At 39.9% G+C, this 20,134-nt stretch overlaps 2 protein-coding genes across 2 annotated transcripts; one reads left to right on the plus strand and one right to left on the minus strand.

Moving 5' to 3' along the window:
* Positions 1-6,076: 6,076 nt before the first annotated feature.
* RBP4 (retinol binding protein 4) lies at positions 6,077-10,138 on the plus strand (the record flags this gene model as incomplete). Its single annotated transcript, XM_082285826.1, has 5 exons — positions 6,077-6,235; positions 6,851-6,987; positions 7,132-7,238; positions 8,599-8,811; positions 10,020-10,138. 5 exons carry the CDS (start codon positions 6,077-6,079, stop codon positions 10,136-10,138), a joined length of 735 nt encoding a protein of 244 aa, XP_082141952.1.
* Positions 10,139-13,175: 3,037 nt separating this feature from the next.
* FFAR4 (free fatty acid receptor 4) lies at positions 13,176-18,702 on the minus strand (the record flags this gene model as incomplete). Its single annotated transcript, XM_082286505.1, has 3 exons — positions 13,176-13,583; positions 17,291-17,419; positions 18,169-18,702. 3 exons carry the CDS (start codon positions 18,700-18,702, stop codon positions 13,176-13,178), a joined length of 1,071 nt encoding a protein of 356 aa, XP_082142631.1.
* Between the last annotated feature and the right edge of the window lie 1,432 nt (positions 18,703-20,134).

The raw sequence follows: 20,134 nt of genomic DNA on the forward strand, positions 1-20,134 counted from the left end.
GATCACCTAAAATGCTTATCATAATTTCACCAAATTCCCCTCATGCTCACCTGTTTTTACAAAGGATAAAGTACACTGTTTGTACTTTGAGATAACAAAGATAATTTTTTAATTAGGTACTACTATAAGGTGATACACTTTCTTTGTAATAAAATATTTTAAATGTAGCTGGGCTGTCCCATAATCACTCTTATATCATAAAGCAATTCTTATTGTATTTTCCTTAATTTAGAGTCACTCTTAAAATTGCACTCTTGCCCTGTAAAGTGTGAAATGACATGGAAAGAAGTATCAGAACAAATAGAAGTTCTTTTTGAAAGGTTGTAATGAATTTTAAAGTTTCTCTGCTGGAATATGACATTTATTTTCTGTTCTATCTCCTTTACTCACATTTTTATCCACAGTATTGAGCATTTTATCTTTATTAAAGCTAATTCATATTTGTATTTAAACTCAATTTAATTTCAGAGACACTCCGAAATATGTGTGCTTTGTGATTTTAATACATATGATGCCATTTGCCTTTGACGTTCATAGTACCTACAGAAATTGAACTATTTATGGAGTAGTTCTTAGTAGTAGACCATTCCTGAGCCCTTGTGATACATGGAAACTCCTAAGAAGGATAACTGACAGACGTGCTTATTTAAATAGATTCAAGCATCACGTAGATGTCAAAGGCATTTATAAGGTTTCCCAGTTCAGCTCAGTGTTTGTATCTCACTGTCTCTGCCCATCCTGATAGCAGTTAATGCAATTTGTTCAGTTAGGATTTTCTGAAAAAACACAGATCAAATGTGCTTATTTCAGTTGCATGGCTTTTGATGTGGATAATATTGTGGTCACTGTCTGGACATTGGAGATTCATATGTATAAACCAAAAAATTAATATTCAGATTTTTTTTCCCCCTAAATGGATAGATTATGAGAATGGATTCTGTAGGTTCTTACAACAGGTACTGTGTGACCTAACACAGCCAGGTTTTGGCACTGTTTTGGTGTCACTGACTTGGTATCTTCTGGGAACCCTTATAAATATCCTTAACTGCATATTTCTTTTACAATAATTCTCTATCCCTTTTCTTACAAAAATAATCTTAAAAAACATAAACACTGAAGATAGTAAGTTAACTGCTTTTTCCATATGGTTGTAAATGTTTATGTTCTCTTAAAACTACCAATTATTAGCTCTGGGGGATCATGAAATGAGTAACCAACAGAGATTATAGACTCTAGGGGAGATTTCCTGAAGTAAATGGCCAGTCTTGTGTGAAGGGGTTAACCTGGGTTGCCAGATGCACTGCAGCTTTGGCCAAAAGCATGGATTTCTTCATAGCTTGGCATGAATTTTAGTATACAGACTAAGGCAAAAGGCAGCAGCCTTTTAATCTCAGCCATTCTCACATTTACTCCCTGGGGGTCTTAGGTTACCTGACAAGTTTTTATTACTGAGAATGTTATTCAGCACTGCTGAGAAGGGTCTGACTGTCTTCTTCATGCCCTGCTGCCAGATATGTATACCCTTGTTAAGATCTCCCCAAACCTTCTTTTCAGGCTGAATAGTCCCAGCTCTCTCCACCTCTGTTTTTGTCATATTCCCTTATTGCTCTGTGATCTTTGTGGCTCTTTGCTGGACTCACTTCATTATGTCTGTGTCTTCCATCAGTTAAAATTTAGAGTTTTTCTCACCTGGCTGGTCAGCCTGTTGGAGAACTTTAGATCTTTGTTTCAAATTGTTTCCATTTTAGTAATAGGCCCAGAAAAAAAATTTCAATTCAGAATCACAGGCCTCAGGAAGACTTGCTAAAGATACCATTTTAAACTAGTTTTGTTAGTAAATACTATTTGTAAAGAGTTCAGTGTAAATTTACTCCCGAAACAAAAATGTCATGTCATTAAATCACAAAAACGGGTCGTACACGGGCTGGCATGGAGCAAAGGGCAATCTTTTCTATTCCATTCTGTCCTTGACCTCTGTACTCAGACTGCCACCAAGAGGAACAGTTGTGATGGCGACAGTGTACACAGTTGTCCCTTACAAAGTACATGAAGCTCCTTGGCTCAGGTCATGCCATTTGTTGTTGGTATGGGTCTGGTTTCACAGGGCAGTGGCTTGCATCCACTGCCCTGTACACACACTGGTCATTCATTCACCTGCAAAATCTGCCTCTGAGAGTTCAATGGATACCCATGTTTGTGAATGGCATTCTATAAATAAACAATCAAGAGAACACAGCAAAAAGTCTTTCAATCTATGTGTAGTCTGGCTGGAAATGGATGGTCCATTTCCTACTAGCAGTTTTTGAGTCAACTTTCCCCAAGAGTTAAACTTATTCTTGTGAACAAAAACAAAATTTTAGTTCTTTTAATATGTAAAGCTTGAAAGTTGCAGTGTTAAAAATGTTTTAAACAGTAATTTGACTCTTTTTTCTTCCTTTTTTTTAGAAGTCATAAATAAAGATAAAATAATTCCTACAATGAATGGTTTTTTCCAGCCATTTCCTTCTGTATTTTTTCCCTTGCTATACCTAATTGAAAATACTGCAGAATTTCACATGTTATTAATGTAGAAATTAATCCAGTCATGGAATCACTGCCAGAAGTTAGCCTCTTTTTGTCCTCTTTGCAAAATTTAAAGGTAGAAGACCTTCTTTCCCTTTCATTAAATATGGTTCCAAAAAATACATAGTGACTTCTAAAAAAATTTCTGTACTACTCATAATCCATTGCCAGCCTTAGGCATCAGAAGTCATGTATGAAACTTATGTTATCAATGTTTTAATAATTCTCTTAAATATAATTGTCTGAGCTTTCCCAGAACCTAGAAATCCTTGGATACCATTGGCTTGATCTATGCATATTCCTCTCAGATTCAATTGAAATCAATTGAGTTCCTTTCAGTTTGCAGGAGAATAAATCTGAAAGGTGGATATCTAGGTCTGGATGACGATCACTTGCTGACATTATTTCTCAAGCAAACCCAGAGCCCAATCAACCCAAATGACATTTGACTGAGGCAAAGTTTACACTGTTTATGAGTTTACACAGTTCTTCTGGCACTGCTGTATCTCTTAGGACTGAGGAAGAATTCACCCTTGAATTGCCATAGCAATGCTTGTCTGCTAGAAACCTTCCATTCCTCCTCCACTACACCCTGATCTAGATGTAACCAACAAAAGAGCAGCCTTTTTGCCTAAAAACCTTGTCCCATTGAACCAAGGAAGTGCTTCAGCTGTAACTCTGAAAGGACTTCATCAATGTAAACTGTGTCTCAGGTAGGCAGTATTGGAGATACAGGTAAAGCAGAGGAGGCAGAGAGCCAAACTCCCTGTGCAACCTTCATGTTATACTGACTTGCCCAGCTTCTCTTCTGCAGTTGTCGAAATCTGACTGGGAAATACTGGTGCGATTTCACTGTAGCTGCACTGCCACAAATTCCCAATGACAACAGGTCAAAAGAAGAATTTTCTTGAGCATTGTCTAGAGTTTGTAGAGATCCCAGACTTGAGGACCTGAATGAGTTGAAAGTTATAATTACTAAGTCTGTCAGGCACCTCCACCAGATATGAGTTGCCAAATATTGCAGAGATCAGTGGAGGTATGCAATTAAAGAAATGCTGTGCCACAGCTTATACAAAATTACATGTTTCTGATTTAATTTGTTGATAACATCAGATTAATTTAAGAGACAGTAATATCTCTTGCACACATTTAGAACTGATCTTATTAAAACTTATTAACAGAAGTAAATTTTTGTTTCATTGACGCCTGGTTTCATTTCCTGTCTGTAAATCTTCTGACAACACCAGTATATACAACAGGGACACTGATCTAGATTTTCAGAGGTGGTCAAATCTCAGCAGGTTTTGACTTATCTGCATGAGTGACTGTAGACTGCTTTGAAAAGGTCTCAGATAATTATGCTATTGACAAAACTTTATAGGAATAGATTTGATCCTGCAAGAACCTCTCTGGTGATATAAAGCAGTATACAGATTCTTGAACAGGACAAACTTAGTAGAAATGCTAATAGTTCACAAATTGACAGAGGATAAAGAAATAATTTTCTTTGGTATTAAATAAAGTAATAGATTCAAAGCTTATTAATTAAGCTATAATCCATCTTATTGCTATCAGTCATGTGAGACACTGAACAAAGAAAATCCATGTTGATTTTGATTTTGTTCGTATGATGAATTCATATATTAAGACCAGTGAGTGTTCTGTAAAGGTTTTATAAAAATGTAAATGTATCACTGGTATCACCATTGCCACAGACTGAAGCAAGATTCTAAGTCACCAGAAGACTATAGGTTACTTTTTCTCTTCAGTCTCTGTCAAAATTAGCAAATTTGAAAATTTCAGCTTAAAAATGGAAATCTTGACTAATTGGAAAGCTACCACTGAAAGCTTCAGGACAATTAATATGCATACACCCTTCTGGCTCCCTGCGTTAAATATGTTCTTTACTTCAAACAGAAGCTTAATATTAAACATAGTGGAATTTTTTGTGTCTGATGTTATCCAGGAAATCAAAGGCAGACATGGAACAGCCCTGAGCAATAGATGTTTGAGAAAGTGAACAAAACATACTCTATGCAAAAAGCCCCCAACATAAAGCAGAAAAGGAAGATAAATCAATCAGACTGTTTGCATTATATATGAGAAGAGATTGTAAAGGACAGCAATAGTAAAAAGTCTAATATTTTTATGAATGTATGAAAGGAATGATAAGTAAACTTCTGGGAAAGGCCATGCTAAATAAATTGGTTAAAGCTGTACATTGGCTACTGTTGACATATTTTTTTATACTGCATTAGTATCTTCATATTTAAATTATATTTTTACTTGATTTTTAAAGTAATGAACACAGGCCTTTCAAATAACAGGTTTCTGCCTTTATTCTTTAAAAAAACTGGGAGGTGAAAAATGTAGGTGAATTAGTTCTCTTGGTAACAATCATTCCTATCCTGCTCTGGTTACATGCCTAGAAAATAATTAACAGATTTTCTCTAATGCTTCCTAAAGATGTTGAAACTAGAGAACAAATATTGACTGAGAGGCAGCAAAACTTGCCTGGACAGGAGAAAATAATGGTTTATACAACTGAAAACCATTTGCCAAAAACAGAATAGAAATTATGGAATATCTGATTTAATGTCAAAATGGCCAGATGTGGTGTGTACATGCATTTGGGTGTTTGCAGGCCACACTTAAGTCCTGCTACCACATAAAAGGGTTCTTTCACCATCCTGAGGATGCGCAGGGCCCCAATTCCTCTTGCTGGGAGCTGCTCAGGAAATGATTTAGCACCCAAGAGAGCCTTTTGGAAGCAAGAGGGAAACAGTCATGAGGACCTGAAGAGGTTCTGGAATGACCAGGCTCTCAGAAACATGAGCAGAAACTTGCAAGTATTATGTTTGCCACAGTTTATCAGGGTAAAAGAGGAGAGGACTTTGGGGAGGAGGTGGAGGAAACAAGCCTGCTCCTTGTAACTGGGTCAAGCATGTTGGGTAAGATGGATTTTGGACTGCAGTGTGTAAAATCACAGAGGAGGTGGAGGCAGTTCACTCTCCCCCTGCAGAAGTGCGATGCCTCTCATTCCATTTGTTCTCCCCACACATGTGCACACCCCCCAGGTGTGAGCTCTGCTTTTGGGTTACGAAAAGCAAAGAGAGGCATTTGTTTCTAGTGCCTGCTTGGCGGCAGATCAGGGTCAAAGACCACCTGAGCTCATGGGTGTTATGCAAGAGGCTGTTATGAAGGGGCCACAGCCTGCAGCATGCATCAACCCACCTCCCTGCTCCCCTCTCCAATGCTGGCTCTGTGGCTCAGCAGGTTGCGAAAGCCCCAGGACTACATAAAGCATTCCCTGTCTGGGCACTGCCACCACCATCAGCACTTGAGGTCTCAAGAGGCTCCAGGGATCAGCACTGTCTGTAAGGGACCCTGCTGTTGTGGGCTGGGGACAGCCAGGTGCCTTGCCTGCACACACATCAGGGAAAGCTGCATGATGCCCTGGCAACCTGTCAGGGCAGCCTTCCTCCCCTCACTTGTGTGACAGAGCCTGTTTCTGATGATGTTATCTGTTTGCTGCAGGGACAGGATGGCCCACATGGAGAGAGCTCTGCCCTGGCTGCTGCTGCTGTCACTGGCCTTGCTGGGCAGCAGCACTGCGGAGCGGGACTGCCGAGTAAGCAACTTCAAAGTCAAGGAGAACTTCAACAAGACCAGGGTAAATCTTTTCTCTCCTGGATCTGTGATGCCTTGCATAACTCCTCTTTCCAGGCTACAAAATTTGGCATTCAGTATCACCAGTGTGTTCACATTTCAAAGTCACAGACTGTAATACTGAGAAACAGCAGAAGTGTGTGATGTCCACACCTCCACAGATGCTGAATCCTGATGCATCTGATAAAGGAATACTGCAGAAACTGAGTTTTAGCAGACTGGTCTCAAACTGCAGGGTATAAGCAAAAGGACTTGGTTGTTTCCATGAAAAATTAATACTCTGATGTTTTCAGACACCATTGCAAAGAAAACAATATACATAGTTTTGTCAAGATCTGCCAGTTGTTATCCTTTTCCCACTAAATTTTGTATTCCTTATACTGGACAGCTGCAGATACAGATAAGATTACAAAAAAAGAAGTCAGTATTTCCACAAATTATGACTGCACTAGGATGTATTGGTGGCTTTATTCTCTTGAAACAGCTAGATTTGTTTCTTAGGTACACCTTTGAAGCATGGTGTCAAAGATCTGCATGCTCTTCCCCCTGTTCTGTACTGTCTGATTATAATGTTTCCATTGTTCTAGATCTAACTGCAGCCTTTTTTATTTCCTTGCAGTACAGTGGCACCTGGTATGCCATGGCAAAAAAAGATCCTGAGGGGCTATTTCTGCAGGACAATGTGGTAGCACAGTTCACCATAGATGAGAATGGAAAAATGACTGCCACCGCAAAGGGCAGAGTCAGACTCTTCAAGTAAGCTGTTTGCTGGTCTCCTCTTGTTCCATTTTGCTAAGCTACTGCTCCAATCCTACCTGCTATACCTGTGCTAGTCACACAGTCACACTGAACCTGTGCTGTTAGATTGGAATGTGATATTTTCTTTGTCTCTGGCTACAGTAACTGGGATGTCTGTGCTGACATGATTGGCTCTTTCACTGACACAGAGGATCCTGCGAAGTTCAAGATGAAGTACTGGGGTGTCGCCTCTTTTCTGCAGAAAGGAAGTGAGTACTTAATTATAGAAGATGCAGAACTACTTAGAAGACTAGTTACGTTGTATGTCCGTGCTGGGGAAGGAAAAAGTACTGCTGAATTTCTTAAACACTCTTAAAAGACCTGATAGCTATCATACTGCAAGCCTTAATGTGAACAAGGTAATCACTACTTTTATATGGGACAGCTGGTTGGCTTTCTTTAAACAAGTGGAGACCTGGCCTTTGTATATCTTTGTATTTATTTTGTTTGTTACCCAACAATATAATTGAAGGCCACTGTTTGGAAAGAAATGAAAGGCAGATGAAATATTTTAAGACTTGTTTTAGTTCAGAACTCAATTACCAGATGCTTCTGTTCTCTCTGAATCCTGATGTCAGAGCTGGCCAAGCAGGGAAGAGGATTTAGAAAATATTATTTTGTTTGGTCTTGTGTCTGCAAATGTAGAGATTTATCTGTTTTAAGAGACAAATATGTTCATATGTATATATAGATATATTCTTATTTTTATGTCATCTGCCACACCCTATGCAAAATTAATTCCTTGAGCCAAGTAGAAATTCGGATGCTTTGTAGCTCAATACATTTCCTTAGATTGTTTCCAAGAGAAGCAGGTAGAATTTAGAACTGACAGGAGTTCCATTCTGTTTAAAGACAAAGTTACAAAGCATGTTTTGGATGCCAATATGTCTTAAATAGTTGCCAGGTCTCCTCACAACATGTTGCTGAGTCATGTGTACTTCAGATTGCAGGCTGACCCCAAACTCTACCCTTCTAAAAAGTCTGGTGTCCCCCCACAGGAGAGAAGGGGAAGACAACAGAGAGTTACCTTCAGCAGTGCAGATGTACTGCAAGGGAGAATCTTTTGCTCCAGGAGAGGAAGGTGCAGATATGTCAGGTTTTACTGCAAACACTGAAACAGACCCACTTCTTTTAGAACAGGGTGTTTGTGTGACCAGGTTTTTATCAGGTTACATAGCTAAATAGTTAAGAATTCTCTGAAGTTGTAACTGTGTTTTAAGAAGAGAGTTTATGGCAGAACTTGTAGCAAATACACTTCTAACACATGCAAACTGCATGATAATCTTTTTCCTTAAAAATGCAGTCTAAGTAACATCCCTGGTAGGAGAATATTTACAGGTTTGAGTCATCTGGAGCAGGCCTAGCATGTTCTTCTTTATTTTCTTTTTGAAAATAAACATGGAATTAAATACTGGACACAGGAATAAATGAAAAGCCAAACTGTTATAATTTGTAACAATCTTCATCTCAGTATATTCTCCACAGAGTTATGGCAGCAATCCTTTCTGATTTACTAGATTTCACTTGTGTCTCTAACACTTTTCCTTCTTTTGCCATGGTTTCTTCCAGATGATGATCACTGGGTAGTGGACACAGACTATGATACATATGCTCTTCATTACTCCTGCCGCCAACTAAATGCAGATGGCACTTGTGCTGATAGCTATTCCATTTTATTCTCCCGGGACCCGAAGGGATTACCTCCAGGTGCACAGAAAATCGTCAGACAAAGGCAGATAGACCTCTGTTTGGACAGAAAATACAGAGTTATCACTCATAACGGTGAGAACTTTTTTTCTGAAGAATTTTATTTCAGGGTTTAATGACTAAAGCACTGTGGGATTCTCTTGCTCATTAAATATCAAATGCATAAAGTCTTTTACTTAGTGGCTGTGTTACATTGTCTTTTGAAAACCAGAGCTTGTAGTAAGTTATTTCCAACTTTTTACTTCCCTTATCTGAAGCAGAGCTGAGGTGCATAGCTTTCCATGGAGCATATCAGATCAGCTGAAACAGTAACTAGAGGAAGTTGTAAAACAATTAAATCAATGTAGCATGAGTAAACGTGGTAAGGATGCACTTCATAGTTACAGTAAAAAGTAATTAGGCAGCTGTAATCGGATCTCTTTGCCTTTGTTCAAAAACTTATTTGAGAAATGCTTCAAAAAGGCTTTTAAGGAAAATAGAAGTCTTGGAAAGGATACCTTATAGAAGACATTTTCTCAAAAGTCCTCATGCCAACCATTTCACAAAGGGCTGTGGAAGAGGGACATAGCCCTCATACTGGAAGCATGACCCTATCTTGAGTCAGGCTGAGCTTACAACACAGGGAAGGATACAGATTAGCTCACTTATGCTCAAGTATATTACAAAAGGCCAAATGGTAATAATCTAGAAGAAAACATACTTATATGCTTACTGATAAAAATAACACCCAGAATGGGGAATAGTAAAGAGCAAAAGAGAAAAATCAGAATATTTAGAACAAATAAAATAGTAGTACCTGTCCCTACTCCCTCCCCACCCCTCACATCCTGGAAGACATGCTATCTATGAAAGACTTGACTGGTGAATCAGCTGAATGGGAACTCCCAATGTAGCGATGTGGGCAAAAAAGTTAATACGACTGTTGGATGCATAAAGCAAGACTCACATGAGATTGTTGTGCTTGGCATGGGTCTAATTGCTATGGTGTCCACCATAAATGGAAAAAGTACTGAGGATGAATTAGAAGTTTCAAAGAAGAGCAGAGAAAATGACTGAAAGTTTGTAAAATGTATCTTCTAATGAGTGCTTCAAATATCTTGATGTGTTCTCATTAGAAAGAGGTTAAAGGCTGACCTGAGCAAAGTCTGTGCTTGTCCACACCAAGCAACAGGAATTGGATAGAAAAGGACTTGCAAACACAGAAATAATAAATTTAAATGGATGGAACTTTAAACTGGACACATTCAGAGCAGAAATAAACAGCCATTTGTTTAACTCCAAAGGTCATTCACCTTTGGAACAGTTTACCAAGAGCTTTTGTATGTTCTTCATCTCTGAAATCTGTAAATCAAGATTAAAGGCTTTTCTCAGTGACATGCTGGAAGAAACTGGGATTGACTGAAGGAACTTTTGTGTCTTACAAAGAAAGTCAGAACAGATGAGCAAAGTCAGCTGTTGTGGCTCTATTATCTGTTCATCTGATCCATAAACAGAGACTAATATATGGCCATGTTGTAAAGTAGTATGCTGATAACAGGGTGCCTTGAAGATCTGCTAAAGTAGGTGGTGTTTACAGCTGCTGATCAGTAACCTGGAAAATGTGCCTGACAACAACTTAAAAAAAATTTGTCTTGAATGAGAATTTGGATACCACGTAAGTCAGTTGAGATTTACAACAGACAAGAATAAGAGACACCATAAATGCAAATGGAAGTGACTTCTGTGAATTATTTGTATGATTGCATAAATGGTAGGATAGAAAAGGAACAATTTCATTATATAAATTGATGATACTTTCTGTTTTGAATCCTGCATTCACTGCTTTTCAAGTGAAGTCCAGCAATAATAAAAAATTTCTGAAAATGAGAAAGTCAAATAATGAGATGTTTAGGGATATTTTACTAAATCTAAGGTAATTTAAAAGTTGATCATGCTGCCTCTAGTTTGTCATAGGTATTGAATATCTAATCTACCAAGTTCCACTGTTCTTTGCTATCCTAATTTAGACTCAGATGTTAGGTGTTGAATGCAGTGGCTGATAAGACTGTGTGAGTTTGCAAATGAAAAGTAGGAGCCTGGGTACCTTTTTATTAAGGATTATTTCAGAGTTTATGAGCCCAGCACCAACTTATAAATTAAACTTAAAGCTAGCAATTTGTGTTTTCCCCTTTATGTGATCAGGACCCAATTATTAGTTGATTCTGAATTCTCCAGTATCATTAAGCCAAAGTTCCTGCAAAGCAAGAACATTTCAGAATGAGGGAATGATTGTGAGCTAAACTGAAAAAAAAAAAAAATTATTGGAAGCTTCATAACAGAAACTCTTACAAAATTTGCTTAATTCCTTATATGTGGATTGGAAACCTTACTACTTTAGTTTTAACTCTGCTATTAAGAGCTACAGAGTTACTACCAAACAAACCAACTTCAATTGTCTGCACTGATCTGCATCCCATTGTTACTGTGGTAAAATTCTGACTAATGTTAGTAAATGCTGCAAGAATAGGCTGCTATCTGTTGATAATTGTGCATACTGTGCCTATGTCTTGAAGCTAATTGAGAGAGTGTGTGCGTGTGTGTGTGTGTGTGTGTGTGTGTCTGTGTGTCCCCTCAACTAATAGATGTACAAAACTTACCTTGATTTAAAAAGTACTGGCTGTTCAAGGCAAAAGAGAAGCCTAGGAAATGAAAGTTTTTGTCCAACTTACACTGAAATTCTGATGGTAGTTCCTTCTCAAATACAGCTCAAGCTAAGATACAGTTAGTCTCCCAGAGTAATAGCTCAAGTAACTTTAAGTTGTGTAATGTCAGTGTCAATATTAAGTGACAGTACTTGTAAATACAATACAGCATCATGTCAGTAGAGTTGAAAGCTGCATCTGCTTTTAGCATTTGCTAGAAGGAAAAATTGTGAAATAAACAGTGGTATATTCCCTCTGCTAATTTACTATCGCCATTAGGAGTTTTGGGGGTCAGGAGATTCTTACTTTGTTGAAAGAAATTCTTAAATTAATTATTTCTAGGCAAATAACTGGAAGCTTGTTAAAGTATACACTCTTTTATCACTGAGAGATACTCTTTTATCACTGATCTGCCCAGTATCTTGTTTGCAAAAGTATTAAAACGCATAGGAGAGGTGTAACAGATTAGGTGAATTCCTGTTCTGTTCAGAGTTGAAAATTCCTTGAAATTATAAACTGCAGAGGAAGGTAATGACATTACTCTCACAAGTAACAGTCTGCTGGACTCAAGAATATTTTAAAGAAAATGAGATATATATGCGTTTTAAATTTGGTGTAAGTTCGTGTATTTAAATTTTGTCTGGAGTGTTTGACAAACACAACTGTGGTTTTTGTGTGTTTCAGGATTTTGCTCTTAAGGAGATCCAACCCTATGGAAAGAAACCATGTGACAGCACCACAGATGTAAAGTTAACACACTGATCATGTGTTCTCTGGAAAATGCTTTAAATGGCTTCATTTAGATTTTCAGTATATTTATCTGAGCTGTGTAGCTCACCTTGTCAATAAACCAATGAAACATTTTAATAAACTTGGATTACAGGGGAAGAAAATTGTATGCAAATCTGTACATACGTAGACATTGCTTTCATTAGTAGCCTGTTATTTTAGTGCACTGTTTTGAACTGGTGACACACGGTGATAATTAAGAATTTAATCTTGCTTTTTTTAGTGGTTTCAATTTCTGACTAAAAGAGTATTTATCATTAACTCCAAAATATATGTATTTTCTTTTCAAATAGGACATTTTATTTTCTCTAGAAAATACTGGAAATCATTTTAAAAGAGAAAGGAATTTCAGTGATCCTATATATCACTAATTAACTTTATTATATGACTAGTGAAGATATAAAAAATATGCATCTTTTTAAAAGAACTATTTTACACATGACAATTACCCATTTATTTATTTATTCTTTAATTGTAAATTCACATGCATTAAATCCATGTTTTTAATTTGAGATGGAGCCAAACTGGTCATTTACTTGATGATAACACATGTTCATCACCTTGTTTCAGTTAGTCTGCTCAAACCTATGTTCAGGCAGTCAGTTACTGAAGTGTTTAATCAAGTTCCCTTTAAAAATTTGATTTAAAAAAAGCAGATACTTTCTGAGGACGAACATTTTTGCTAGAAAGTTTAAAGTATTTAATTCAACTATTTTACATTTACCAAGTTCACTGCCATATATCTATTTATTTCAGCATAAGAGGAGAATTCAATCCATTGGATTAAACTGTCCAAATCTTACTGAGGCAAAGCAATGAAGTCAAGAGAATTTTACCTGCAGGAATTAAAAATACATATTTAGCTTTTTTCCTAGTCCTCTGGCACATAATACTATAACATAATGACCTATGTGACCTGGGATAGTGTAGACAAAATCCGAAGTGTGGCACAGCTCAGACTTTAAATAATTATCTGGTAATGAAAGACAAATGTGGCTGTTCATGGTTACTTCTTCTTGCAGTGGTTTCTGTACCTGCTCCATGCCTTTCAGGGTTCCCTGTACAACAGAGAAGAATTTCCTGACATTTACGTCTGAAATGGGCAACATTATACAGAATTGGATTGACTGCAGAGTTGGCAAAAGTGAATAAGGTTATCCAGAAGAAAACTGATGGCAAAATATTTAAATCCTTTTTGTAGTTCTGAACTAAAATTAAAAAAATAATTACTATTATTGGGCTCCACATAATGAAGAAAGAGATCATCAACAGAAAGAGGGCTCGGAATAGCTTGTAGTCTTGCCGGGAAACACGAATCTGATGATGTTCTGAGTAGGCTAAACCAGCATTTAAACTTCTTCTTGATGCTTTTGTAATCTGCAGTAAAAGAGAAAAAAGCAACTTTCACTGAAACACATTTTTACAAGTGAAAAAGTAAATCTTGGCACATGATGTTTTCTTTTGCAAAGTGACTACAAAAAAGGCATTGCAGAATTCCATTTGTACTTTTTGTCAATGTTTCCATTTCAAATAGTCTCACTTCACTAGCAATTCTTTTTTCTCTCATCTGTGAACTCATCTCAATATTAGGCAAAATGGTTGTTCTTTTCATGGCTCTCTACCAGTCATAAATACTTTTCAGCATAAAACAGTCTTAATTACTCATGAAATCCCATTAAATTCAAATTATGACCTCATTTGTTCTATCTAAAAAAACCCATTGATTTTTTTCACAAATGCAAACTGGAACATAGTTAACAATCCTGTTGATGCTCAAGAAGGAATGCGATCCAATTCTTTCATGGCCATGCTAATATCATAATGTAGGTATTAGAAGCAGCATTAATTTCTTACAGTGACTAAATTATTTTAAATGTGAATGAGATTGTGCATTGTTTTGTGTCACTTTTAGCTTTTCAGTCAGTAATCACAATTGCTTTCTATGAACTAACATGAAATCTTACAGATCCTTTTGTCACTATAAAAATCTGTGCCTTGTAAAAGTACTCTCTGATGTAAAAAAACAGACTATGGGTAGCTTGGGAACATAGTATTAATGGGTGTGCCTCATCTGTCATTAGGTAAAATATTAAACCCAGTGACTTGCAAAAAACTCTAAATCCCCTGTTCTACATCGCTGTCTTCACTGAAGGTGGCATGGCACAATCAAGTTCGTTACATTCATACATCTGACGTAAATAAAACAACCCTGAAATATCTAGCAAACAAAGATTTATGCTAAATAACTGAGATACTACTTTATCCCCTGCATGCATAAAGAAGGGAGTGCTTTCAAAAGCCTTGATCAATTAGCTGTCTATGTAGGAAAGTAAAAAGGTGTAAGACTTCCTGCCACTTTTCCCTTGAGCAGAAACTACACGAAGGGTAACACTAATACTAGCAACACTTCATAACTTCCTGGTACACACAAGGATGAAAGTGTTTAGAGAGAGAAAGAGAAAGTAATTTGTCATTCTGTTTGCAGTTTTCTGAATTTGTCACAGACATAAATACTCATCAAGAATCTAGACATCTTCTAAATATTTCAATAGAACGTAGTTGTATAAATCAAAACCTGTGAAGCAAAAATGGGTTTCTTAGCAGCTGCTGAGGCTGAGAAGGAGACAGTATCACTTGCTACTTCCCTGATTTAAAAAGAGCAGAGAATTCTGATGTCCTGAGCATGTAAAACTATTCCAGCTCGATGATCTCCTGCTGTACCCATCTGGAATCCAGAAACTAGGCTGACTCCTCCAAACAGCCCGAACTGAGAGTTGTTCTCAGAGAGCACCTAACCTTAGTAAGAATGAAGATTTCACAAAATGCAAAGGATTAATATCCTCTTCTAATATAAAAGTAGGAAAACTGGGTTGTGTACACTTCTCAGTCTCCAGTGTTCAAAACTGCTACAGAATGCTTTCATCAGATACATTTTTATCTGTCCCATATAAATACCTTCTGTCTTTCCTGCAGGAGCTGCACAGCCTAGGACTAAAAATGCAAGAATCACCAAGACTGTGGTAAATAAGATGCAACTTCATCTTAAGAAAGTATTCAAGAGAAATGGGGTGGCAGTGGTATGTTGTGGATCCCTTTTTGGTCTGCCCAGTATAGACACCTATCCTGAGCATCTGGACCACACTTAGACAAACAGGAACTTAGAAATCAGGTATATATAAGCATGTAACTTCAAGAACACATAAATCTTCACTAGTTCTAGCCTCTGACAAAGTCTTGCCTGAGAGGCAGAACAATGCAAAACCAAATAAATTACAAATCATTGCTTCTAATCTATCATTTTTGCCAGGATTCTGGGAAGTGTTATGTATAAATAATACTCAGTTTCAGAGTAAATTGTGAAGTACACATTTGTAGTAGTAGTATATTTGTTAAAAAATTTCAGGTCTTATATCTGGAGTCAGTCTTCATCATCATCATCATCAATGTTGTAACGTGAATACATGAATGCTTGGCACTGCTTCCAGCAATACTGAGAATCTTGCTATGTGTGCACTGGCATAATAGAGCATTCTCACCCAGTGAGAGTGAGTTTTCTCTTGGGAATGGCTCAGGGATTGAGACATTCTCCAGGTCAGTTCCGGTTGCTTTCTGGAGAGAGAGAAGATTGAATTATGTCCTTCTGTGGGCCTCAAGACTTCTTTGTTTCAGGGGAAATGGTAATGCATTTTAGCATCTCTGTTAGCAAGTTAGAAAAGAAACAGGAGCAGGGCAGCATGGGGCTGTCTTGTAATCAATCCAGTATTGAAAATACTGGTTTTGGTTTCTAGCTCCCTATGTGCCATTTTGTTTTCTGAATTTACCAGTAATCTGGAGTCTGCAAGGACACAACAAACACCATTCCTGTCCTGGCCTCTGACCAAGAACTGTGGCATTCCCTGGCCTGCAGTATTCTGCAGTTCTTTCAAAGGGCTCACATTCTCCATTGCGTTACTCTATGCTCTTTGCCTACAGCAATATGAGGTTGCAGGTGCTTTACTTCACTAGAAGAGGTTCACCTCATGCATTTACCTCAAGATTATAGTGAGCTAAATGACAGTACAGGAACTGCAGGCTGATGACTTTTACTATAAGTTTAGGCTTGATCAATAGGCAAGGATGTGTGGAGACCAGATTCTAGGTCCTAGGTTCACTGAAACACCTACAAGCAGCTCTGGTGTCTGCATCCACAGCCCCTTGGTGCTCAGCATTTCATCCTTGCTCAATAATCCATGTGTTTTGACTTTCCTTTCCAAAACCTGTCATTTTCTTACACATATTATAAGAAGTTTAATTGCCCAATAAAGGAATCAAGGATTTTCTGGGCAGTTCCTAAAAAACAGGCATTGCAGTGCCTAGTTTGGAGTGCTTGGTTTGAAGATTTTTAGATCTTTCTCACTCTGCTTTTAGATAGTTTAAAAGGAATTTAGATGCTAATATGATGCTTGGTAGAATATAGATGAAAACTCTGTGGTGCTGGGTGTCTTGGCTTATATTTCAGCATATATGTTAAACAACATCCACTTAAAAAGAAAGCAGAAGCAGAGGGTTTAATTTACAGGTTTTGTTTGCAACATTTGAAATTGTGGAGAATTAAGTATAATCTAATGAGATCTGTGTACTAAAGACACATGCAGAAAGCCCGTAGATCAAAAAATGGATGGGTTTTTTCTAGTCCTGCCTTTCTCTGCTTTTTTACAAATCCCTTATGACTGGAGTTTAGGCTCAAAGAAAGCAAAATCTAGTTTTTAGTTATTTCAAATGCTAGACTCTTTCAGCATTTAGGAGACTGACAGTCTTTAAATATGAACAGCACATAAATGGAGAATTGTATTTAATACTATATATAGGAAGACAATGTGTTTGGCCTCTGGCAATGTGCAGTTGAAGCAGGTTCTTAATTGAAATGTATAGGCCGTTATGTGCAGGTTGAAATGCTTCATTTTATATCACATATTTATCATTTACAGAGCAAATGATGCTTGTTCCCTTTACGTGTATTTGTATTCAGTGACAATATGCTGATGCCCAGTGAGTTACTGTTTACTTCCCTTTGTTTTACAACAAAATTTAAAGGAAAAACATACCTGTAAGATTTTGGAGTAACTGATGACAATGACTAATCCTGGTATTAGAAAGAAAACAGTGGCAAAGGTCGTATCCCAGACTATTTCTCCTGCAGTGCTGGGCCAATCCAGGGTGCAAATTTGCATGTCCTATTCACAAAAAATGAAGAAGAAAAGTAATGTTGTACCATTATTTTCAGTAGCATTATCCTTATCTCCCACTATGCTTATGGAAAAAAATGGCTAAACCAAGACTAAACCAAGACCCTGAAAACTTTCTACTTAGACAGTCAAGTAGTATATTACTTGATGGTTTTAAGACTCCATACAATTACAAATAGATGTGTCCACAACTGGAATACTCCCATTAATTTCATATCAAATGCTAATGGCAAAATGGAAACTTACAGACCTTAAACTTAATAATTTATTCAAGTGTCACGTTGGGTGCACTTTTGTATGCATTTCAAAATATTAGGCAGAAAAATCTATGCATGGCCATTTTGTACAGAGGGGGCTGCGGGTGCAGGGCAATTCCCCCAGAATGCTGATCCCTCGGTAAGGGGAAGTGAGCTGAAAAGGGGATCTCTGAGCCGCACTGAGGAACGCAAAGAGAATCCCAGCCGATGCGCGTTTCCCAGCGAATGGGACGGTCCGCCGGGAGAGCGGGTCGGGGCCGCCGGGGGGAGCTCCGGCCGCTCCTCCGGGCACAGCCGCGCACCGGCCCGGCACGCAGAGAGCGGCCCGGCACGCAGAGAGCGGCCAGCCCGGGTAGCCGTCTCCTCGCTGACCGCTCTCCCGCCGTGGCAGAGGCGGACGAGCCTCCACCGCCGTCGGTCCCGACGCCCCCCGGCCCGCCCCGGCCCGGCTGCCGCGGCGCGCCCGGCGCTCGCCCTCACCTGGCCGCCGGCGGCGGGCAGCTGCACCACGGTGAAGAAGCAGCAGAGCGGGAGGGTGGCGAGGGCGGCGAAGCCCCAGATGAGGAGCAGGGCGGCGGCCAGCGCCTTGCGGCGGCGGAAGGCGGCGTGCCGCAGCCGGGCGATGCTGACGAAGCGCTCCAGGCTGACGGCCGACAGGGAGAGGATGACGACGCTGCCGCTTAGGCTCACCACATAGAAGAGGAGGTGGCAGACGACGTCGCCCAGCACCCAGGACTCGGTCCAGCGCACGACGGCGATGAAGGGCATGGCGGTGATGAAGAGCAGGTCGGCGCAGAAGAGGTTGAGGACGAGGCAGTTGGCGGCGCAGAGCCGGCGGTGCCGCCTCACCAGCAGGCAGATGCCCCAGATGTTTCCCGCCAAGGACAGGAAGAAGATGGACGCCAGGGCAGATGACTCGCCGATGCGCAGGGCCGTCACATTGTGGCCCTTGAAGTCTGAGAAGAAGGGGAAATAGGTCCTGTTCCCTCCTGGTGTGCCCCTGGACCACGGCATGAGGGTGGCCAGCGGGCGTGAGAGACCCCCCGTGGACGGTGGCACCGGCCCTAGGGGAAAGGCTGCGCTCCCAACCACCACGGCGGCACCTGGGGTGCCCTCCCAGCACAGAGCCAGGAGATGACCGCCATCCCCCTCCCTCCTCTTCCTCCTGCCCCTGCCACCAAGGGCTCGGCCGTGCCAGCCGGGCGGTTTATGGCTCTCGCACTGGAGTGGAACAAGGAAGTGGGAGAGTAAACACGGTGGAGCTCACACAAAGGCGAGGCCACGGTGCGTGGGGCGGCAGTGAGGGGCTGCCCGACACCTCCCTGGGCAGGGTGTGGGTCAGCACGCTGGCACCTCTATGCCCGGGAGCCCAGGCCCAGCCAGCTCCTCAAGGGCTGGCCTGGCTCTGGTCTGCTCGGCTCTCCAGGCAGGCCCTTGGGGTGCCAGTGACCCGGGGGGGACACTCAGTCCGTTCCCGTCCCGTGGGGGTGTGCATGGCTTAAAAACATGGATGGCTGCCACACCACTCCGAGAGCTCTGCTCAGGAGCCTGGGATGACTAGACTAATCTAGGGTGAAAAAAAAAAAGAGGAATTTACCCATCGCCACCTGTATTGACAATGGCATTTGGAAACAGTAGACCTGTGAATTGCTTGTCCTAACTGTGGAGAAGGGTCACTGACATGATTTTGGGGATCTGTTAACAAAACTGATCTAGAATCTCACTCCCCTGTGTTATGAGTTCTTGCTGGAGAAGCCTGTTAGACAATGTAGAAAATACCTTATTTTCTCTGAACTTCAATTCCTAGAAGCAGTTGCTCAGATTGTAAACGAAAGTAGGGCTTTCCACTTAGGGTCTTCACTCCAGATGACTTAGAAATGGGCTGGGAGTGAAGCACGTATATTGTCACAGACAGGCAGATGATGTCTCATAAAACAAGATAAAATGTTTTCATAAAGTATGTAAACAGTTTTATAACTCTAGACAGCTCTGGGTGAATTCATTTGGCTGAGTGCCAGTGTAGGTGCTCAAGGGAGCACTTACAGGCTTGACGTGTGGACCTACACCTTTTGATTAGGTGAGAGTTGTTATTCCAAACCGATGTGCCACAGGGAGCGGGTGACGGGCGGTGCTTCTGCAGTACCCAGGGTGTGACCCTGCCATCAACCATTTACACAACAGCATTAGCGGGGATTCCAGATTAGTGGGGATTCCAGAAACTCGGTCCTTTGAAGGGGCAATCTTCTAATGAGGGATGACAAGAGTGGCATCTTTCCTGGACTGCTTCCCACATCTTTGCCAGTGCAGAATTTGCATTTATTTTAATTAGCATGTTTTCTCCTGAACTATAAGTGGTTCTAACTATCTATGCCATCTCATCAAACAGGAAGTTTGCAGGGCAGCCTAAACAGGTGGACGAAATGCTCCTGCTGACTCCTGCTGATTG

Source organism: Coloeus monedula, assembly GCF_965178545.1.
Source record: "Coloeus monedula genome assembly, chromosome: 8".
NCBI classification, from domain to species: domain Eukaryota; kingdom Metazoa; phylum Chordata; class Aves; order Passeriformes; family Corvidae; genus Coloeus; species Coloeus monedula.